The sequence below is a fragment of the Musca domestica genome, unplaced genomic scaffold (genome assembly GCF_030504385.1).
Source record: "Musca domestica strain aabys unplaced genomic scaffold, Musca_domestica.polishedcontigs.V.1.1 16, whole genome shotgun sequence".
Taxonomy (NCBI): domain Eukaryota; kingdom Metazoa; phylum Arthropoda; class Insecta; order Diptera; family Muscidae; genus Musca; species Musca domestica.
The window spans coordinates 2,676,386-2,701,710 of NW_026712219.1; the positions used below are offsets into that span (position 1 = coordinate 2,676,386).

The 25,325-nt window shown below is 34.5% G+C and overlaps 1 protein-coding gene across 15 annotated transcripts in view; it reads right to left on the reverse strand.

Moving 5' to 3' along the window:
• The window catches only part of LOC101893623 (glutamic acid-rich protein), a 106,036-nt gene that overhangs the window by 52,412 nt on the left and 28,299 nt on the right, over positions 1-25,325 (reverse strand). For 11 of the 15 annotated variants that reach the window (XR_009341804.1, XM_059119969.1, XM_059119968.1 and 8 more), the window contains exons 2-4: positions 24,252-24,843; positions 6,512-6,571; positions 53-213 (exon numbers count right to left, since the gene is read on the reverse strand). Coding sequence is in view for 14 of the 15 variants with exons in the window: in XM_059119969.1 (XP_058975952.1) it covers positions 53-213; positions 6,512-6,571; positions 24,252-24,312 (282 nt within the window). In the remaining variant the exon portion in view is untranslated. The remainder of the gene's footprint in view (positions 1-52; positions 214-6,511; positions 6,572-24,251; positions 24,844-25,325) is intronic. The other 4 variants (XM_059119965.1, XM_059119967.1, XM_059119966.1 and 1 more) reach the window with 2 other exon arrangements.

Below are 25,325 nucleotides of genomic sequence, written 5' to 3' on the forward strand. Positions count from 1 at the left end.
CACACAAATTAAATCCTTTTAATCATATCCTCAAGGATTCCTTGGCTCTCACCATCACATAAGGCACTGCTGCTAGAAATCTCTTGACCCTGGGATTGGTGCTGGCCTGTTGCCTTAAACGATTCCCCTGGCCAGCCCATAATATGCGGGTTAGTTTACCAATTTCCTTTTCATGCATCCATATTCGTATTGTGGAGAGCTTGATGGAAAAATCTGCAAACAAAAACAACAAAATTACAATTCCGTTACTCCTTTCGCCAAAATATTTGTCTGTGTGTGTGTGTGTGAACTAATTTAAAGTTCTTTTCTCCGCCACCGTTTTCTTGTGTCTTTTCCTTGCCTGTGAAAAACTTTTGTTTTTCAATTATTATTTATTGCATGTTTGCATGTCAATCAAGACAAGTTATTTTTGAAAAGTTCAGTTTTTTTCGTTTTGTGATTTATTTCACACGATGACTTCTTTAAATAAAACCAAAAAAAGGCGTTTCGATGTAAAAGTTTGCCATTTCTCGCCCAAATACTCTCGCCCAGCAATTCATGAAATTAGTTTTCAAGTGCAATCATTGAAAGCAATGAAAATGACATTACTATAAATTTTCTTAAGTCAAAGTAAGTTGAAGTGAGAACGGAAAATTTGAAAAGTGAAAGTAAAAGTTTTATCGCCATCACAACTCAAGGTCGGGCAATAAACAAAAGGCAGGAAGATATTAGTTTTTTCTTTTTGCAAGGAAAACGATAATTGTTGAAAATTTTAATGCAAAAAAATTAAGATTTGAAACAATAGCACCGTCCAAATGGGAAATCCAGAGCCCTGAAAATCCTGCATTCAAGCACAAACCCTATTAAAATTAGAGAAAGTGGGTCAAAATTTAGATAGAGCTCCCATATATATCTTCATACGATTGCCAAACATGTAATATCAGCCCAAATAGTACGAAATACGCCTGGAAATAAGTATGCCAAATTTGATCGAAATCGGTTCGGATTTAGCTAATGTATATAATGTGCATCCGATTTGATATTTTTGTTCTCCGAAGCCGCAATATATCGAATACAGCACAGAAATACCTTTCCCAAATTTTATAGAAATCGGTTCAGATTAGATATAGCACCCATATATATGTTCGTCCGATTTGTCTTTTATTGTGCACCAAACGTGATATAGCTGTAGCTCCATATTGTTCATCCGATTGGTTATATTTTTATTTTTTATTTGTTATATGAAGATCTACTAAATATACAAAGCGGTGTAGGATATCATAAAGACGTGGCCGCCCAACTTTTAGACTTTCTTTACCGTTTCTTTCTCTCTTTATTAATTTGTCAACATCGTCATTATTCAATCCACGACATCCACACTAAGTTATTTAAGAGAGGAAGCTTAGAAAAGTCCTCTAATAGACTTTATTTTTATACCCTCCACCATACTATGGAGGGAGACCCAACAAGGTATATATATTCTTGATCAGCGTAAAATTCTAAGACGATTTAGCGATGTTCGTCTGTCTGTCTGCCCGTCTGACTGTCTGCTGTAATCTTTCAAACGAATTGAGATGGAAGGCTATTAATGATTTTAGCGATATTATTAACCAGAATTGTTTCAATTTTCCTCTGACGGAAAATTGTCTGTGCAGGTCCACGTCTTCGTATAGCCACCATATAACGGTTAAGGATTTTATTTTTTGAAAATTTCCAATGGTGGTAATACCCTCCACCACCATATTATTATTATTATTATTATTATTATTATTATTATTATTATTATTATTATTATTATTATTATATTATTATTATTATTATATTATTATTATTATTATTATTATTATTATTATTATTATTATTATTATTATTATTATTATTATTATTATTATTATTATTATTATTATTATTATTATTATTATTATTATTATTATTATTATATTATTATTATTATTATTATTATTATTATTATTATTATTATTATTATTATTATTATTATTATTATTATTATTATTATTATTATTATTATTATTATTATTATTATTATTATTATATTATTATTATTATTATTATTATTATTATTATTATTATTATTATTATTATTATTATTATTATTATATTATTATTATTATTATTATTATTATATTATTATTATTATTATTATTATTATTATTATTATTATTATATTATTATTATTATTATTATTATTATTATTATTATTATTATAATTATTATATTATTATTATTATTATTATTATTATTATGATTATTATTATTATTATTATTATTATTATTATTATTATTATTATTTTATTATTATTATTATTATTATTATTATTATTATTATTATATTATTATTATTTTATTATTATTATTATTATTATTATTATTATTATTATTATTATTATTATTATTATTATTATTATTATTATTATTATTATTATTATTATTATTATTATTATTATTATTATTATTATTATTATTATTACTTTATTTATTTATTTACAAGCGTACAAAAGCATTTCGGTGAAAATTTTCCAAAAAAAAAGTTAGTTTTTCGTGATGGAAACCACTACGTGGTGTAGGATATTAAAACGGACGATTTGAGCCAATCTGGTCCTTCAATATTTGATTTTAAGAATTATAAACCAACTAGTCCTTCGAAAAATTCACATTTTGAAAATTTACAATTACACCTCAGATAGAACCAATTCACGACTATAGCATAGAAAGTTTTTCAAAAATCATTTAAAAATCAAGAATAAATTCCAGATAATCTTTTTTTAATCGCTTTTTGCCAAAATAGGTTTTCAAAGTAGTTTTTCAAAATCTGAAATTGGAGAAATTTATTTTAAAAATTAGTGAAATCCACCTAAAAAGTCCAGTGTTATTGATCTGATTTGCTCCCGAAATCCGTGATTATCAATCGAAGAAATCATAAAAATGTGCAATTAATTTGCAAGACTTTTGGTATTAAAAATGAGCTATAAAGGCCCCCACATAACTCTACTTCTTTATATTCGGTATTTTGATAATTTTAGCTACATTATTCACCTAAATAGCTTCAAATTACCTATTCGAAGTTCCTAAAAGGTACCACAGTCTGAGATATAAAATTGTCTATGCAGAGCCACATCTTCGTATAGCCCCTCGTATATCGGCACCTCCCTATACTCTGTATTTTTATGATTTTGGCTACATTATTCACCGGAATGGTTTTTATTTCGTATTTGTACTTCGTAACGAGTACTAAAACCTGTGACAAAAAATTGCCTATGCAGGTCGAGGTCTTCGGTACCTCCCTTTAGACGTTTTCGTATGGACACCTATATAACTGCAAACCTCTATATTCTGCATTCTTTAAATGTAAACAAAATTGTCAAGGGATTTTTTTTTTTTTTTTGAAAATTTCCAATTTTTTTATATTTGGTGGAGGGTATTCAAAGTTCGGCCCAGCCGAACATACTGTTTTTTCCTTGTTTTGAATTGAGGTCAAATAAAAAAAGTCAGTATCTTATTTTTAAAATTTTGATTTTTATATCCAATATTCCGACTTTAGGCAACGTCATTTTCAGGTGAATATTAAAGACACAGTAGCTTATTATTTCTCTAAATATTTAATATAAAAATCCACAGCGTTATATTACATTTTTAAATAATCACCTACTTGTCTCCTACAATATTTTGAAACCAACATGAAATTTGATTGTGCCACCTCAGCATTAAAAAATATCTCTTTGTATTGCAGGTCAAAAGAGGGTTGGCCCAACCAAACTCTCAGCCCTTTCTACCACCTGCCTATCCCTACCTTTATTTCAAATAAACTGATAATTGAATTGTTTTAATTTTAATTTTGTTAATTGTTTGAATATTTCCCATGAGAATTGAGACATATGACGTGTAACAAAGTAGCTTCAATTCTGTTGTTGTTTTTTTTTATTTTTATTTCAAACAATTTTGTTTAAATATTATTCGTGTACTTTCATTCCACTTGGACAAATAAAAAACTGTTTATCTCAACTATTTTTGGGAGTTTCCTTCCATTAAACCAATTAATTGATATATGTGGGTATGTGTTTTTGCTTCTTGTTAGAGATATAAGAAAGAGCAAATGACCTTTACACTTTCTTAAGCTGGCAATGTATAAAAATGAAGTTGTTTTAAAGACCAACACTGTGAAACTATGTGTAAATAAGATAATGTCCTTAATGTCCATAGATAAGGAATTGATTACTATGTACAGGCTAACCTAAATTTATGATATATATACATATCATTTGAGACATGAGTGTTAATCTAGCAGCGTAATAAAAATGAGAAAGTTTGATGAAAAATTGTTCAATTTAGGAGTTCCTCCAAAAACTCCTTTCAATTAGCAATTCAATGCCCAAAATTATCAGTTATTTTTGGAAAAAAAGAACCTGGCGATATAGCAAACCATCTGCTTTTCGATGAGCCGTCAGTTTTCTCTACGAATACACGACATTCTTCTCTGCGATGAAACGACGTTACTCCATGCTATGCTTTCAGCTCTGCTATGACCAGACTTTCTACTCTGCGGGGATCAAAACTTTTGCTCAGCTATAAGCAGTCCTTCTGCTCTGCTGTGCGACAATCGCCTGCTTAGCTGTGAGCAAAGCTTCGGATGTTTTGAGAGCAGAATTTTTGCTTTGAGCAAACACTTCCGTGAGCAAACCTTCTGCTCAACTATACGTTTACCTTATACTCTGCTATGGGAAGACCTCTGCCCGTTCTGCCAGTCCAATGAGAATACTCTCTCATTTTATAAAGAAGTCCTTTTGGTCTTTATGAGAGGACCTTCTGGTCCACAACGAAAAGACCTTCTTTCCATTACAAGAAGAGCTTATGGTCTTCTTAGAGAAATCCTGAAAAGACTTCCGCGAGACGGCCTTCTTGTCACATCAGGAAAAGCCTTTTAGTCTGGTTCGAGCAAATCTATGGTCCTCGGCGAGAAAATCTTATATCCCTCCAATAGAAGACATTCTGGATATATCTTCATAAGAGATCTTGCGTTACAAAAAATGTGTGTATGTGTAAAATTTGATGTTAATCGGATATTAGTTTCGCGTTTTATGAGCTCCATAGATATTCAAAATGTTGACCCTTCGTGGGAGAGGTACCAGAAGGAGTAGACCGATACATCTCATCTTCAAACATTAAAAGGTTGGTTAATTAATTGTTTGGTTATTCAAAACTTTGACCCTTTGTGGGGGGAGGTAACAGAAGTAATGGTCCGATCTCTACCATTTTTATAAAAGATCTTGTGTTAGTAGAAAGATTAAGATTTGCCAAGTCTGAATGGAATCGGATGTTAATTTCGTGTGTTATGAGCTTCATGGATATTTAAGATGTTGACCCTTTGGGGGAGAGGTACCACAAGGAGTCCATCTTCACACCAGATCTTGGTTTAATAAAAATATTGTGATGTGTGTAATTCGAAGACAATCGGAATCTTACATCACGTTTTATAAGAGTTATAATTATTCAAAATTTTGATCCTATGTGGGGAAGGTACTTAATGGAGTGACCCGATGTTGTTATAATTATTCAAAATTTTGACCATTTGTGATTGAGGTACTTGATGGAGTGGCCCGATATTGTCTAATTTCGCACCTAACCTATCAAGTATTAGGATTATCGATTCTCTTCCTGTGTAGTAGATTATTTTTTGAAAGCTTCGCCCTTTTGTGGGGGAGATGCCAGAAAGAGTGGACCGATATTGCCCATCTCCGAGCTCGATCAAAGTTTGATAAAAGTATTACGATGAACCAAGTGTGGACCAAATCGGATACTCCCTTCGAGGGTTATCGTGCGCTCCAGCCAGACATACAGACGGATGGATATACATCGTTAGATCGCCTCTAAATGTCCTGAAACGGATTTGGTCCAAAGAGTCTAAAGCCGTTGTTTCGATGAGGCATGTGTTGGCCGTATCCAATTATATAAAACCTCTCTAGCCATATGGCTAATGTTATAAAAAGTCCCTTTGGTCGTCTTCCATAAGACATCACTGCAAGAAAATTTTTGAGTTTTTTTGGACCAGAAAAATTCCGAGAACAAATGTTCTATCAGGATTTTCAAATATTTTTTTGTGGCTTTACATTATATCGCAGTCCAATAATACCGTAGTCTGAGCAACTTAATATTCGGAAAATGCATTTGGTAATTAAAATGTGGTCGGTAATTTAGATCAGAATTCAAAGCAAATCCGTGGAGGTTGAACCTGGAAGAAATTAACGTTTTCATCGAAAATGAACTGAAAATGACAGAACATAAACCATGTTCAGGGCCGGGCTGGAGGGTCTTCTGGCGTGCAGGGTCCTGATCCAAATGAATATTTTTTTTTATGTATAACTTCTTCCCATTTTTAATTAGCTATAAAAAGTATTGCATTAATGTTCTAAAACATTGTATCCTCTTTCGAAAAAAAGGTTGCATAGTTGCCCGGGTCCACCGTAAGTCTACATCAAATAAACCCAGCCCGTATTATTTTCATACTGTCAAAACTTACCATCGCTTCCACGCCTCCGACGGCCACTATCATTTGGCAGCTGACCATTCATGGGTAGTACTGCAATTAAAAATTAATAAAAGAAAAAAAATTTAAAATTATCTATAAATCATGAGTCATCACAATTAAAGTCAATATTTCAACAATCAATCAAATAAATGTTAATTTCACTTAAATATTCTACTTCTACTCCTTTGTGAGTGCTTTAATATTAGTAACAACAACTTCAGGACAATGGCTGGAATACTCAACCACACAGATAAATAAATAAATGTATCCAACAACACCACTAATGACAGGTTGCTGACTGACTAACTGACTGACTTGCTACAAATGTCCAAAAGTCGAAATGTATTTTGAGCGAACCGCACGTGTATTGCCCCAGAAAGCCGGCTAACAACTAAATCAAAAAGTTAAGTTCATGGAACCTTTTTAACAAAAATACTAAAACCCCTGTCAAAATAAATTTGGATCACCAATAAATGTGTGACGTTGACGGACAGGAGGAATAAGGACAAGCAGCGGATTTTATGTGTATATGGCCAAGGAATATAAAGGTGCATATTATTCATTTGTTATTTCATTGTTTTTTCTTTTTTTTTTTTTTTTGGTTGACATGACCAAACAAATGACATGGTCAATATGTAGAACACGGTTTGGTAGCAGTTGTCGTCGACAGCCCCATCATTCAAACAATCAGCCAGAACAAACATTCTGGTCATCATCATACCCCCACAAAAGTATTTTATTTTTCATCCAAAAAAACGGCGACCCATAAAACTAATGACCAGTGGTTACCGTCTAAAATTTCTCATTAACAGCAAAACAAACAATTATATGTTTGCTTCCACATGTTATAGACGACCAATACTTTTTTCCAAGGAAGGTCATGAAGAGTTGGGGAGGGGAGTTAATTCTTATTAATAATAGGGATAATTTTTTTGGAATGACAGGAAGAAGAAACGAAAATGGAGGTTCTAAAGAAACCATAAAAGGTGAGATGAAAACAAGTAAAAAAACATTAAGTTCGGCCGGGCCAAACTTTTAATACCCTCCACCTTAGGATAGAGGAAACATTAGAGTCCATTTGACCCACATATACCAATTTTTAGACATATTCATGGAAAAATGTGCCAAAAATCATTAAAATACCGAATATAGGGAAATACGAATACGAAATACAAAAACGTGGACCTATACATACAGTGTTTCGCCAAAAGAGCTAGAACCCATTTGGACCAACAAATACCATTCGAAGAAATGTGTCAAAAACAATTAAAATACCAAATATCGGGAGGTACCGTTATATGGGGGCTATACCCAAATCGGGGACGTATAATTACAATGATTCGCCACACGAACTGGGACCCATTATGACCAATTTTCAGAGAAATTCGTAAAAAAAAAATGTGTCAAAAATCATCAAAATATCGAATATTAGGAGGTACCGTTATATGGGGATTATATCAAAACGTGGACCACCTGTATATACAATCTTTCGCCACACGAATTAGGACCCACTATGACCTACAAATACCAATTTTTAGACAAATCAGTGAAAAAAATGTGACAAAAACCATCAAAATACCGAATATCGGCAGGTACAGTCATATGAAGGCTATACCAAAACGTGGACCGATATATCTCATTTTCAATACCAACCATTCTAGACACAATACAAATTGCTCTGCTAAATTTTGCTCTCGCTCTACGTCAAATAATGTGGACTGTATCGTGATTTCAACAGACAGACGGACAGACATACAGACAGACAGGCGACTTAGAATTTTATGCTGATTATGAATATATATACTTTATGGGGTCTACGACGAATATTTAAGGATGTTACAAACAGAATAACAAAGTAAATATACCGTCTTTTACAAGGTTAAGGGTATAAAAACAGCAACCAACTTCAGACTGCTGTCATTTCTAAGCCACTCGTCCGACAGCTGTTAAAATTATTCCGGTGACAGCTCATTATATTGTTTACAAGCGTACAAAAGTATTTTGGTTAAGGCCGAAAAATTGCTCGTGAGCTGAACATATCGCAATATTCTATTCGGCAAATATTGAAAAATGAGCTCGGGTTAAAGCCATTAAAATTCCAAAAAGTGACAGAACTTACACTGCAACCCAAGGAAAATAGACTCAAAACAGCTACAGAGTTGCTTCGCTTGGCCGACAGTGGTGAGCTGCCGAATTTGGTTTCCTCCGATTAGAAAACAATCGTTGTCCAGCAATTTGTAAACAAAAAATTGATCGTGTTTAATTGCCAAAGATGTCAGCTGAAAATTTATACCTTCGTTTGGCCACCAGAACTCAAGCGCCGGCCATGGTGATGGTGTGGGCTCCATAACAGCTGATGGTCGTAATAATCAAAATAAATGCCGAATTTTATCACGAAAATATTCTGGAGGGCGTATTAAAGCCTTGGGCACGCAAACATTTTGGCCGCAGACTTTGGACATGCCAACAGGACTCAGCATGCGTCCATGTATTTTTGTAAACCATTACATTTCGCATTTATTGCCCTATCCAGAAGAAGTTTTGCACAAATCATTTGTTTGGCCCGAGGACGAACCCTATTGAAATTGGAGATAATCGGTCCAAATTTAGATATAGCTGTCATATATCTTCGTCCGATTTGATTTGATATTACACCAAACGTTTAATATCAGCCCGAATAGTATGGAATTTTGCACATACAACCAAATTAGGTCTGAAAATAAAATTTTGCACATACAACCAAATTAGGTCTGAAAATAAGTATGCTAAATTTGATTGAAATCGGTTCAGATATAGCTATACCTCCCATATATATTGTTCATCCGCTTTGTTATTTTTGTCCTCCTCTGTAACATCATTATTTGGGGAAATATATCAAATACATCTCAGAAAAACATTTGATAAATTTTATCGAGGTCGGTTCAGATTGGGATATAGCTCCCATATATAACTTCGTTCGATTTACATTTTATTGTGCACTAAACGTATAATATTTGTCCAATGGGATGGAATCTAGCACTTACGACCGAATTGAGTCTAGAATCTAGTATGCCAAATTTGTTGAAGATCGGTTCAGATATAGCTATAGCTCCCATATTTTTACGTTTCATCCGATTTGTTAAATTTGTTACCCATAGCCGTATTATGCACTCCGTAACAACGATATTCAGGGAAATATATCAAATACAGCTCAGAAATATCTTTGTCAAATTTTCTCAAGATCGGTTCCGATTTGGATATAGCTCCCATATATATCTTTATCCGATTTCAAATTAATTGTGCACCAAATGGGCAATACAAATCCGAATTTAAATGATACAAATTTTTTAACTGTTATGTGGAGCTCTACTAGATTAGCAAAGTGGTGTAGGGTATCATAAAGTCGGCCCCGCCCGTCTTTAAGACTTTCTTTACTGGTTATTGTCATATTTTTCTGTTAGTAAGAGTACATTCCAGATTGATGAGAATTGTGAAAATCAGTCCAGCGGTTCTTGACTTTTAAGCAGATCTATGTCTATTTTATATACAAGGTGGCCCAAAAAGATTACATATAAATTTTACAATTGGTCCCTAGTGCCTTAATTTTGGTTTGGTTGGTTTTGGACTCTGAAAAATATTCCTAAAATCTACAAGGTTTTTAAAAAATCAAATATCCCTTTCAAAAATCAATGATATTTTGGAAGGTTTTATACCCCCCACCATAATGCGGAGGGTATATTAATTTTTTCATTTCATTTGTAAAATCTTGAAATATACATTTTAGACCCCAAAAAATTCTATGTCGTTTAAGCGATGTCCATCCTACTGTCCGTCGTTGGAAATCACTCTAGCTTCCGAATGAAATAAAGTAGATTGACAACATTTTACTCAAATGTATGTGATGTCTGCAGGACTGTTGGTACTGAAAATGGCCGTGTAGGTCCACGTTTTGGTGTATTTTCCATATAACTGTACCTCCCGATATTCGGTATGATGATGATCCGATATTCGGTATGATGATTATTTTAGCGACATTATTCACCGGAATTGTTTCAAATTTGGTGTTTGAAGTTCGTATTGAATGCTACAGTCTAAGACAGAAAATTTTCTGTGCAGGTGCACGTCTTCCTATAGCCCCCATATAACGGTACCTCCCAATGTTCGGTATTTTGATGATTTTAGCGACATTATTCACCGGAACCGTCTCAAATTTGGTAATTGAAGTTCGTAATGAATACTACAGCCTATTTCAGAAAATTTTCTGTGCAGGTTCACGTATTTTTATAGCCCCCCATATGACGGTACCCCCCTATATTTGGTGTTTTGATGATTTTAGCGGGCAGCCAATAGCAGAAAATTGTTTGTTCAGGTCCACATTTTGGTATAGCCCCCATATAAAAGTACCTCCCTATATTGATGAGTTTAGCTACATTATTCACCATTTTTTTTTAAGTTTCGCATTCGAATACTGTAATAGCTTATAACAAAAGTTGCCTATGCAGGTCCACGTCGTGTTTAGACCCTAATATGATGGCCACATTGGGTATTTTTAAGATTTTAACAGAATTTTTAACGGATTTTATTTTTTTTTTTTGAAAATTTCCAAAATCGTTCCAAATGGTGGAGGGTATTAAAGCTCGGCCGGGACGAACTTACAGCTTTTTTACTTGTCTATTTTCCAAACATTTCAAAAACTCATATCATTACTCATATAGTGTGCTTCCTAATTTTCTATCTCTAAATTTTCAAACCAATGATGTTGTAAAACTGTCACTCCAAATATTGTTCCCTTTTTTCCACCACATTCTTATCATAATGTTCCACTTTCCTACTAACCGTTTGATTAATATTTGCATATTAAACAAGAATCAAACCAGCCACAGTCAAAATCGTGAATTCTTACATTTCTTGTTTCCGCTTAAATTAATTTCGATAATCGTCAAATTAATTGAGACTTAATTATGTTGTCCTAAGGCTTAATTATTTATGGGAATTTTTCCTAATTATTAATGAACTCGAACTTCTTTGTGTTAAGCAATTCTTGTAATATTTTAGTTCATTGGAAGCCGTCAAATGGTTTGCAATGGTGTTCAAAAGAAAAAAAATCACAAATTCTCAAGAAGCAATGTGAGTTCATAAAAAACATGTTCTCCATTACTCTAGGCAGAGAAATTCAAAGTTATTTGGTGATTGTCTATCTATTAAATTATAAAAGCTATGCGTATTGAGGCAATGGTTTAAAGAAATATTATATAAAAGTGCTATAGCAAAAATCATCCATATCCGGCAGCACCTTCTTCATCGACTCTGATTAAATCTAAATATTCTACCAATACATTTTATTTTTATACCCTACAACACTATGTGTTGAGGGTATTATAAGTTTGGTTGGGCCAAAAATTATGTTACACCTGGAAATACTGGTTTCCCACATAGGAAAGTATATATAGATCTTGCTATCTCGCCGAGCTGAGTCGATCTGGCTATGTATGTCCGTCTGTCTGAAATTTAGAATGGAGGTGGGTCTAGGGCCAGAATAGAAGCCTATTGCTTTTGGAGATGATCGCATAATATTTAGAGGTTCAAATGATCAAAACAGAGAAAAATCCTAATCACACAATTAAAGCCAATCGACTCGCTAGAGACGAGAGTTAAGGACGGGGAAGAATTCTAGCATTTTGGATGACCATTGATTATATGTAGCTGCGAAATAGACCACAACAAATATCAGCACGACGGAGTGCATAAATATTGGGCAAATGTTCCTGGTCAAAATGCTAAGGGTAATATCTGGAGAGTGCTCCGTGACATAAGCGAAATCTTCCAAAATGGATTTGGACATAAGGGGTATCACATGGTCGGCTCCGCACGCCTATAGCCTTTATTTACAATTGTATTGGTGAACACCCAGATATCCTAGTCTTATTCTAGACTCATTACAAGATCGATACGAGGCCTATCTCTACAGACCTTAGAAGGTTTTATATAAATAGAAGTCGTTTAAACCTTCAAAATGTCTATGGTGGAATTATGGTCAAATGTAACATAACTCTAGAAACGATCATGCGACGAGTAGAAAAAACCGAAAGCCTATTTTAAAAGGGCTCTAAGTTATCTGTGCGCATGGAGTCTTTCAGTTGCTCCATCTCCATGTAGTACACAGAACAAAGCGTGCAAAAAGATTCATAAATGATGTGCATGTAAGCGACTACACCTTGGAAAAGCTCATATCCAAAGTTTACCGAATGCTCTCCACAATTGGTGGCAGCGAAAAGTTAACAACCTTCAATCCCGAACTCAAATTGGCCATAGACACTTAAAAACACCTCGACCATACAGTATTATTCCCGCCAAGTTACATTATGCTTCGACGCTGAGGGAGATTTTTAAAGCCTGTCAGTTTCTATCACACATTCCGATGCTGTGGAGGGAAGTCTCCGTGACTTACATTCCCAAAGCTGGGAAACCAAGTTATTCACTTCCAAAGGACTACAGACCTATTGATCTCTCCACCTTTCTACTAAAATCTTTAAAGGTTAGTTGACTCTGCCACCTCCTACTGCAATCAACACTGCTCGGCATGCCTATATAAAAGGAGGACAAAGAGACAATTTTCAATGCTATTCTCAATATCAAGGGAGCCTTCAACAATATCACACTCGTATGCTTTCATTCCTCTCTTAAAACTTAATGTACCCCAGCTCTTCATAGAATGTATTGATGCCATGCTCAGCAGCAGAAGCTTCTATTCGCACATTTGGAGAGCTCCATTAAGAATTCAGTCCAATGGGGTACACCGCAGGGCTGTGTTCTATCGCCATTATTGTGGTTTATGGTTATTAATAACACGGTTATTAATAACATACTCAAGGATCTGGAACAAACTGGGACAAAATTCGTTGCCTATACCGACAATGTGGTTCGGTTGATCGCTGGGAAGTTTCTGTAAACAATTCCAGATCTAATGCAAGGAGCTCTCGTTAAGCTATTAGGGTGAGAAGGCAGCAATAAGCTGGGCGTAAGTCTATCAAAAACAGAGCTGGTCATCTGTACGAGAAGCGTTAATGTTCAGAATTCTTTTCACCAATGAAAGATGGAGTAATGTTAACTCTCTTTTCTGAAGCCAGATACCTCGATACTATTCTCGATCATAATTTAAACTGGAAAAGAATTTCTTAAGAGCGCTCAAATACAGGCTTAGTCGCACTTTACTCTTGACAAATTTCTATAGGTAAAAGTTAGGATCTTAAGTCGCATATAATCAAGTGGATATATGGGTCTTTAGGTAATTCAACCTAAATTCATACAACTGTGTCCTACGACTCAGATACTTTAAACAATGGTGAACAGTTGAACTCCGAACCACTTAAACTCATATACACATACTTGACATGGACATCTGGACCCGCAACAAATCACCTTTATGCGGTATAACTGTATATAATGACTGTTCTAAGGGAAAATGTGGGCCAGGTGCTAGAGTCTTCTGCGATATCCTTAAGATTTCATAGGCAGAAATCTTAGCGATTAAAAAACCCATATACAGGCGCATAGGAACAGTGATGTTAACGATCTGGCGACCGTATATGTTGATATTCAAGCGGCACAGGGGACATTAAATTCTTTTACCAGAGAAGCCCTGGAAAAAACTGGGTTGTCCATCAACCTCTGCTGGGTCCCACGCCATTGCTACATTCAAGGTAATGAGGCAGCAGATGAATTGGCACGACGGGATCTGAATTAATTGACTTTGAAGTAGAGAACTCGATCAGACCACCCTTGTGCCACTTTTTTCCTGTGATAAACGAATACTTCTCCGAAAATTTTCAACAAAAATGGTTCAATGAAAGGGGATGAAAAGCCTCTAAAAACAGCTGGTCTATAATCTCCGAGAAGATAACAAAATCGCTCATCTCCAATGCGTAAACTTACTTGCAATTTGGGGTGGGTATCATCACAGGTCACTTTCCGTTCTCTTTCCTAAATTTGGGATAAACACAATATACCGGCAGGTCTACGAGTGTAAATGCTGCCTGAAGACAAGCGCGCTTTCTTTACCATTACCTAACCTATGTTCAACCATGCCAAACTCTTTATACCTCCACTATTAGAAAAATAAATTTCCAAGGCAATATTTCAGAGTAGTAGAGGCCTGATCCCTAAAGACCCTGTTTACGCCTTAGATGCACCGTGCAGATTTGCATTGATAATTCCGATTTTAATCCATTGTATCCTCTAAAATTTGAAATAATCTTCTTAACCCTGATGGCATGCAAAATTTCATAATTTCTGCAGGTCTTTTGGTATTGAAAATGAACCATGTAGGTCCACGTTTTGATATAGCCGCCATATAATGGTACCTCCCTATTTTCGGTATTTTGGTGATTTACCGGAATTGTTTCAAATTTGGTAATTGAAGTTCGTAATGGATACTACAGCCTAAGACAGAAAATTGTATGTTCTGGTCCACGTCTTTGTATAGCCCCTAAATAACGGTACCTCCCAATATTTGGTATTTTGATGATTTTGGCTACATTATTCACCTGAATTGTTTCAAATTTAAAATTCTCGTATTTAAAATTCTTAATGGATACTTCAGCCTAAGACAGAAAACTGTGCAGGTCCACGTCTTCGTATAGCCCTCATATAACGATACCTACCGATATTCGGTAATTTGGTGATTTTATCGACACCATTCACCGGAAGTGTTTCAAATAGAGTAGTTAAAGTTCGTAATGGCCTTAGACAGAAAACTATCTGTGCAGGTCCACGTTTTTGGTGTATTTTAGGTATATAATACACCGATTTTTTTTAAGTTTTGCATTTGAATATTGTAATGGCTTACGTCAAAAGTTGCCTATGCAGGTCCACATCGTCGTATAGACACTAATATAATGGCTACATTCGGTATTTTTTAAGATTGTAACACCATTTTTAACGGATTACTATTTTTTTTTGAAAATTGCGAAATTGGGGAAGTGGGGGCATTAAAAGTTTATTTTTATTTATTTATTTATTTATTTTTTTTTTTTTTGAGGTAGAATTTTAGTGAAGGTACTTTCTTAGCTGTACCGCCTTAAACGGAGACATGGGTAACAGCATTGTCTCTGTAACTGGAAAAATTGTAAGAAGAAATTTATTTTCAGTAACGTTACAATGACTCTCACCTCCGGACTGTATGAAGAGAAGATATTCACCCTGGGTTCAACAAACTTTTAGCTTTTTTGATATCGTGACCCTCTTTTTTGATAACTGAAATTAGGGCTGAAGTTTGTCGATTTTATTGTGAGTTTGATTTCAATGAAGCACCTAACTACATATTTTATAAATCATCCCATGTCAGTTTTCAATATTCTTTGCTGTCTAATGTCTTTGTGATGACATTCAATAAAATGCTAATTTCTCAAGAGCTATGAGGTTTCATGCATTTATTATTAGATTTGTTGGAAGCGACATTTATTTACCGACACATAAATCACCGGAAAAATGTTTGTGATTTGACAAAACCACTTGTTGGCCCCGCCAAAAATAGAAACAGAATAATGTCCCATGGCGCCAGTTTTTGAAATTTATTGTTCACCACTAATTATCTGTACACACATATATATTATATACACCATTATGTTTGTGTCGCATGTTTTTTTTCTGTTGTATAAATAGCATATATGTACGAAAATAGTACTAGTACTATCGATTCCGCATAAATAGAAATTTGTTCATATTACTTCGATGAGATCCAAAGAGAGCTCTGAAATTACAACTAAGACAACATTATACTCTTTTCGACAGCTTCAAAAGGATTGAATTAAGGGGAATTTAAATTCTACAAAATCTGATGTTAAGAATCTTCATCGCATTCGCAATTTTTTCTAAAAACAGTTTTGCTTAAGAAAAAATAAGATTTTTTGTGGGACTGCCATTTTTAAAAATGCATTCCAGGACAACAAAAAGGCCCATAAATAAAGATTTTAACAAAATTTTCAGTATTAAAATAGCCATGGATTAATAGATATGTAAACGTTTATTTCTTAAAATGTATTTCCACCATATAAGTGTATTTCTTATTTTTTATACCCTCCACCATAGTATGGAGGGTATATTAAGTTTGTCATTCCGTTTGTAACACATTAACATTTTAGACCCCACAAAGTGTATATATTCTTGATCAACTTAAAATTCTATGTCGACTTAGCGATGTCCGTCCATTTGTCCGTCTATCCGTCTGGGAAATTACTCTAGCTTCCGAACGAAATGAAGTACGTTAAAAAATTTTACTCAAATGTGTATTATGTCTGCAAAAATTTTGCTATTAAAATTGGGCCATGCAGGTCCACGTCTTCGTATAGCCCCCATATAACCGTACCTCCCGATATTCGGTATTTTGATCATTTTAGCGACATTATTCACCGGAATTGTTTCAAATTAGGTATTTGAAGTTCGTAATGGATGCTACAGCCTGTGACAGAAAATTGTTTATGCTGGTCCAGGTCTTCGCACAGCTCCGATATAACGGTATTTTGATGATTTTAACTATATTATTCACAATTTATTTCAAGTTTCGAATTTGAATATGGTAATGGCTTATGACAAACAATACATACACGTCGTATAGACCCAAATATAACGGCTATATTCGATATTTTTATAAATTTAAAAGAGTTTTTTAAGGATTTTATTTATTTATTTTATTTTATTTATTTAATTTGTTAACTTGTTTTTTTTTTTTTTCTCAAAACTAGCAAAGTTGAACATTTCGGCTGTTATGGCGGCCCACACCAACACCATGGCCGGCGCTTTAGTTCTGTTGGCCAACCGAAGGTGCACATTTTCAGCTGACCTTTTCGGCAAGTAAACCCAATTATTTTGTTTGTCTACAAATTGCTGGACAACGAATGTTTTCTCATCGTAGAAAACCAAATTCGGCGGTTCACCACTTTCGGCCAACCGAAGAAACTCTCTAGCTCTTTTGAGTCTATTTTCTTTCTGCTGCGGTGTAAGTTCTTGCACTTTTTGGAATTGAATTGAATTCCATTATGAATAACTTTTTTTCTGGAAAATTCTCACCAAAATGCTTTTGTACGCTTGTAAAAAAATATAATGAGCTGTCACTGGAATAATTTTAACAGCTGTCGAACGAGTGACTTAAAAATGGCAGCAGTCTGAAATTGGTTGCAGTTTTTTCATCTCACCCTGTATTGTATATAGAAATTTCTGGCGTTTAGGTAGAGTTGTATCAATCCAGTTTATAATTCATTACAACAGTTCCTAAACTTATGAGTGATATCATAAATTTCATACTACTCTACTAAAGAAGAAGCGAGATAGTTTGATCGAAATACATTGGCATAACTGTATGTTTAGGTAAAATTCTGCCTTTTGACGTTTTCTAAAACCTATAGTGGAATTCAGTGACAAAACAATTTGCAGAATATCTTGATGCTATTTAAAGGGTTTTTCAATAATATTTAAAAAAAAGAAGAAAAGATCTCTTCGGTAACTAACTTGGGAGTTTAATATATTCGATTAACCATCCTTTTGTTTTTAACTACAATATTGTCATACCCCCACATTTTTAAGTTAAATGTATACTAGTAATCAAAGGCTACAGTCGTGCGTGGCCTACCATGTGATACCCTACAACACTTTAATATGTTGAAAGCTCCCTTATGTCCAAATTCATTTGGAAAACTCATTATACCCTACATCACAAGGTGGTCAGGGTATTATGTCTTTGTGCATTTGTTTGTAACAGGCAAAAGGAAACGAGATGGACCCATAGTTCCTTTTGATGATTTGCATAGAATCACATTCTGAGTCGTTTTATGCATGTGCGTCTGTCCATGTAATTTTGTAAACAAAGTACAGTTCGCATTTATTGCCCTATCCAGATGAAATTTTGAAATTCGTCCCAAGGACAAACACTATTGAAATTGTAGATAATCCGTCAAAATTTAGATATAGCTCCCATATATATCTTCGTCCGATTTGCCTTATATTGTGCAGTCCGAATAGTATGGAATTTTGCACGTACAATCAGATATAGCTATAGCTCCCATATATATTGTTCATCCGATTTGTTATTTTTGTCCTCTTCAGCCATAATATGCACTCTGTAACAACAATATTTGGGGAAATATATCAAATGCAGCTCAGAAATACATTTGCTAAATTTTATCGAAATCGGTTCAGATTTGGATATAGCTCCGATTTACTTTGGTTGTGCACCAAACGTCTAATATTTGCCCAAATTGGATGAAATTTGGCACTTACGGCCGAATTGGGTCTAGAAGCTAGTATGTCAAATTTGGTGAAGATCGGTTCAGATATAGCTATAGCTACCGTATATACTGTTCGATATACTGTTCGATCTCAATAAAATTTGGAAAAGATATTTCTGAGCTGTATTTGATACATTTCTCTGAATATCGCAGTTCCGATTTGTCATATTTGTTACCCACAGCCGTAATATGCACTCCGTAACAACGATATTCAAAGAAATGTATCAAATACAGCTCAGAAATATCTTTTCCAAATTTTATCGAGATCTTTTCAGATTTGGATATAGCTCCCATATATATTTTTAATAGATTTCAAATTAATTGTGCACCAAATGGGCAATACAAGTCCCAATTTAAAAGATACAAATGCTTCGGCATATTTAGTCCTTTGAACTATAAATTACAATTATAATCATAGCGTGTATGAATGAATTCTCCCATAAAAACTTTTAATTGTTATGCGCGGCTCTACTAAAGTGGTGTAGGGTATCATAAAGCCGGCCCCGCCCGACTTTAAGACTTTCTTTACTGGTTTTTTAAATGATGTCATAGAGCTCTGCCCCGATGTTCTAGACCTCTTCCCCGTCCTTAACTCTTTTCTCATGCAAAATTCCCTGTCGATTGGTTTCAATTATGTCTCATAGAGTGACTGCAAAATCACTAAAATTTTAATTTTTTTTGGTCTATTTCAACCCCTAGTGTACATCTTCAAAAACAATATTCTTTAATTCTGACCACAAGCCTACCCCATGCTAAATTTCGTGAGGTTCGGTCGAGAATTGTGACTTGTATATAACACCCTCAACACATAGTATTGCAGGCTGTAGAAAAAACTGAAAATTAAAATTTGACAAAAATTGAAAAAATTTAACAAAAGTAGTCAATGTTTGATTATTGGCATGTTTTTAAGCGATTTTCTTAGATGTTAACCTTTTCTGGTCAAATACCATTCCGAACTTATGAGATATTGATATTTCTTTTAAATTTGTATTCTACCTATTTTGCTATACATCCCATATCTTGGCTATCAGCATCACTGTAATGATCACAAGTGACCTTTTAATGTATTTGTGATTCGGCCGGGATTAAAAAAATATTCGCAGTTTAGTGGAAATTTTCGATTTTTTGAAATAAAAGTTATGAGTTATTTTACCCGCTAGATTCATGTATATTTCTCTATATTAGGGACCAATATTTGGAGGTATTACATCATTTTTGGTCCAATAAACCTTATAATACCCGTAAATACATAGTGTTGTATGGTATACAAAGGAGTACATTTTAATTACTTGGAGAAGTTAAGGTATTACAGTTAAACTACGCCAGTTAAAGTCTAGTCTAGTTAAATTAATGGGGTTATACACATACATAGACTTTTTTCAATCTAGTTCATAATTCAGTACACCAGCTCCTAAACGTATGAGTTATTTAATAATTTTCATACCACTCATACGACCGGAGTCCCAGAAACTACTTAACGAATTAGTTTGTTCGAACTCTACACGTACCAACACATTTTTCCAGTTATATATTTCAAATTTCATTGTTTTCACTTATTAGAAAACTACTGTACTGTATGGAAATTCCTTCCATAAATATATGCAGACAAACACCTTTCTAACCAACACTAATCTACAACTTAATTGCGCCAAAAAGTCAAACAACAAACAACCAAATCGTCTTGACGGCCGACCACTTTTCTTCTGACAGCTAGACACGCAATCTACGCACATTTTCCTGCCATCATGTCGATGTCTGAAACATTCAGCGTGCGTAAATTTATTGACTTTCACAATCCTTGCATGTTTGGGTGACATAAAATTTATCTGAAAACACTTTGTCGATTGAATTGGCAATTAAATGATGTGTTTCGTTACAATGGAATTATGTGTGGTTATCTATACTCGTGATGTATATATCAAAGTGTGCGCGGTCGGCTGCAACCCTTAAATAAATGAAATTATGTTTTTCCCTTAATTAACATTGGCAAAAACGTGCACAACCTGTCATGAAGCATATAAACAAAGAGATGGGGAGGGAGGGATGACTTATACTTTAAGTGAAAACGCTATTGGGTTAGGTAATGTATTTTGAAGGTCAATTTCAGTTAGAAGAATTTATACATTCCACAAATGGAAAAGAATTGTTAAGTATATGATGTTCAAGATCCACATAGGTATAAACATCGATTTTTAGGAAAATTTGTTGTTCAATGTTCAAGAATTTTTCTTCAAGGCCAATATCGAAAATTTCTTCCATGTAACATCAATTCGCATTCCTCGATGTCAGCATTTATTTTTTCCTAGACCAAGATACCCACATTGGCGGATTCTTAAAGAATATATTTTCAAAGAATACAAGATGGTGAAATTATCTCCATTGGCCAATAGTGCTACAATCGTCACTTTTGGCAAAATACTTTTTTAAGGAATATAATAAATATTTTTCAGGGACCAGTTGGGCTATAGTTGTGGATTTTTTAACAATTACCAAGTGATTTTTGAAGTTTTTTAATTCCTCAACCTATTTTAAAGAAAAAAAATATTTTACTGGAAAGAAAGATCAGATTTTGCTTCAACTTTGCAAATCCTAATATTTGCATCAGAGTTAGGTCAAGCGCAAAAATGGACAATATCGGCCCACTCCATCAAGTACTTCCCCCACAAAGGGCCAACATTTTGAACATCCATGAAGCTCATAAAATGCGAAATTAACACCCAACTCCAATCAGACATAGAACACCTTAATATTTCCATCGACACAAGATCTGTTGCAACGAAGTTATTCGTAATGGAATTCAAGCGTGATAGTGTGATTTCTTTATATTTGGCTGGAAAACCACAAGTGGCTATCGTTAGAACACTCCAGCATTTAAATGTGAATAAATATTTTGTGCCGCGTACTATAGCTCGTTACCGTGATACTGGTAGCGTAGCCCGACGACAAGAAAGTGGACGAAAGTAAACAGGAAGAAAACATCAGCAGAAATGGTTCGAAAAGTAAAGAAGCGAGTTGATCGAAACCCGCGCCACAGAGGCCCAAAAATGGCTCGTGAGCTGCACATATCGCAATATTGCATTCGGCAAATATTGAAAAATGAGCTCGGAGTAAAGCCATTGAAATTCCAAAAAGTGCAAGAACTTACACCGCAACAGAAAGAAAATAGACTCAAAAAACTGAACTGCCGAATTTGTTTTTCTCCGATAAGAAACATTCGTTGTCCAGCAGATGCTAAACAAACAAAATTATCGTGTTTACTTGCCAAAGAGATCAGCTGAAAATGTGCACCTTCGGTTGGCCACCAGAACTCAAGCGCCGGCCATGGTGATGGTGTGGGCCGCCATAACAGCCCGTGGTCGCTCTCCGCTTGTATTAATGGACATCAGAATAAATACCGAATATTATCGCGAAAATATTCTGGAGGGTATATTAAAGCCTTGGGCAAGCAAACATTTTGTCCGCAGATCTTGGACATTCCAACAGGACCATCGCACTCAGCACGCGCCACCCAAGAATGGTTACAAAATGAGGCTCCTCGCTTCATTTCCAGCCCGCAATGGCCACCAAAATCTCCGAATAACAATCCGTTGGACTATTGTGTCTGGAGAATTTTCAAAAGCAAGGTTGGCAATAAAAAATACCAAATTGTCGATCACCTCAAGCAAGCCCTTCGCCGAGAATGGGCCAAAATACCGCAGAGTAACATTCGGGCAGCGTGTGACGGTTTCATTGGCCGTTCAAAGGACATAATTCGTGGAGGATATACGATATCGTGGGCATATATAGAAATTTCTCTTTTAGGGGTAAATTACTCAGAAGGAAATCCTTCTGTGGATTTTCAGACAATTTCAACGAAATATTCAGCTACAATCATCAAAATATCGAATATCGAGAGGTACAATTATTAATGATATCGTGGACCTATATAGACAACTATCTTCAAGGAAGTAAAATACCCACAAAGAACACCTTATGCAGAACTTCACACAATTCCATTGAAAAATGTGCCTAAAATTATCAAAACGCTGAATATTGGGGGGTACCGTTATATGAGGGCCATACGATATCTTCGAATTTGAGCTGCCTGCACACAAAATACATTCGTTTTGGATCAAGCGTGATCACAACAGACTGATGGACACGGCTAAATCGTCTTAGAACTTTACGCTGATCAAGAATATAAATACTTTGTTAGGTCTAAAGTTATTAATGACGGAATGACGAACTTGATATAACCTCCATACTATGTATGGTGCTGCATATAACAAGTAAAAAAACATTAAGTTCGGCCGGGCCCCACAAATATCAATTTTTAGACACATTCGTGGGAAAATGTCGCAAAATCATCAAAATATGGAATATCGGGAGGTACCGATATATGGGGCTATACAAAACCGTGAACCTATACATACAAAATTTCGGCAACGGAGGTAGAACCCATTAGAACACAAAAATACCAATTTTTAGACAAATCCGTGAAAAATATGTGGCAAAAATCATCAAAATATCGAAAATCGGGATGTACCGTTATATGGGAGCTATACCAAAACGTGGACCTATACATACTATGTTTCGCTACCGCAGCCAGAACCCATTATGATCAACAAATACCAATTTTTAGATAAATCCGTGAAAAACTGTGACAAAAACCATAAAAATACCGCATATCGGAAGGTACCGTTATATGGGGACTATACCAAAACGTGGACGGATATATCTCATTTTCAATACCAACCATCCTAGACACAATACAAATTATTCTCCTGAATTTGGACGCTCTATGTCGAATAATGTGGGCTGTATCGTGATTTTAACAGACAGACAGACGGACAGACAGGCGGACATTGACTTAGAATTTTATGCTGATTATAAATATATGTACTTTATGGGGTCTGCGGCAAATATTTAGGGATGTTACAAACGGAATGATAAAGTTAATATACCCTCCTTTCCAAGGTGGAGGGTATGAAAATCGTAGGTCTTATATTGATGGCTAACTTAATGACCAATAAATCGAATGTTTGTAAACAATGCACACCTTATATTCTCTGCTTATATTCTCTAATTTGCCATCTGTAGGTTTTGAACTACTCAACCCAACATACCATCAATCTAGACGGAGTAGAGCAAAATACCAAGACACTCAAAGGGGAAAACGTTCTCTAATAGCCACTCATTTTAATCTCAAACGTCAAAAAATAATTCCATTATTAACCCTTAATCTCGAAACCTTGAGTATTCGTCCTCGACAATGTTCGATTGGTTTACCAATTCTATTTAGCCTTATATTAAATTTTCGTTACCTGTCATAAGCCTATTTTAATAATAACAATAATTAACAACGACAACTTTACAATACATTTGAAGATTTCAATTGAATTCTCCCTATGCTCTATTCATATGCACTAATACTACTACAGAATGTGTTTAAGTACATATATATATATATATATACGACATTTATTTTCACTTACCTTTAGGCGGCGACGAATGATAGTATAAGCCTTGAAAACGACGTCGGCGTTTGGGAGGCATTTTTTCAATATTTAATTGTTGACAACTAAAACTTGGTTAATTATTTATCCGGGTACACGGAATTCATTAAGGCGGACAGTATTTGTTGGTGCGATATCCGTTTTACAATTCTCATCGATGGAAATGGAAGAAAACTAAGCTGGCGAATGAATGGATGAAGAATGAATGGCCGAAACGAAACGAAACGCAATGTAATGGCGAATTTAACAATACAGCTACGAGAACGACGACCGTATTCACGAAGACTTCGTTGATGATTAACAAATGACTGTTGTTTTTTTTACAAGACACAGTAATGTATACAAATTGTTTTCAATAAAATTTTCCACACAGCATTTCATTCATACTCACTCGTGGGTGGGTGTCTGTGTGTGTGTAAGTGTTTCACTTTTTTTTTTTTTTTTTTGTTATTAACGTTGCATTGATGTCTATCTTTTGGCGTTCACCTCATTTCGACATCGTGTTTGAAACTAATTTGTCATATCTTAGCCTGTGGCGGAGTTTTATGCATTCATATTTTGTTATCATTTTCTGTGGAATACAAAAACAAAACGTCAGCCGGAAAATAAGTCATATTTTTCACTTGGGTTTTTACACAAAATTTGTTGAAGCTTATTTTGTCACTATCCTGCAGGACAATTCACAATGATGGTGATTATAATTATTACTATTATTATTATTATTTGTGGTAATAACGATGTTGAAAAAAAAATTAGAACGAAATGCATACATACAATGGCATACACAATGACACATTGTTTGCCAAGCTCTATGTGGGCTATTCCAGAGGAAAATGTCAGCTTTAACCGATCATTTTAAGAATAAATGATAAATTTATTAATAGTCTTGGAAGTAGAGCACAGAAAGTCACTAAAAATAATAGAAAATAATATCTGAATCTGGCAGTATCTTTTGAGGCGAGAACAAGTTAAAAAGCAATAAGTTCGACCGGGCCGAACTTTGAATATTCTTCACCATTTTGAACGAATTTAGAAATTTTCAAAAAATAAAAT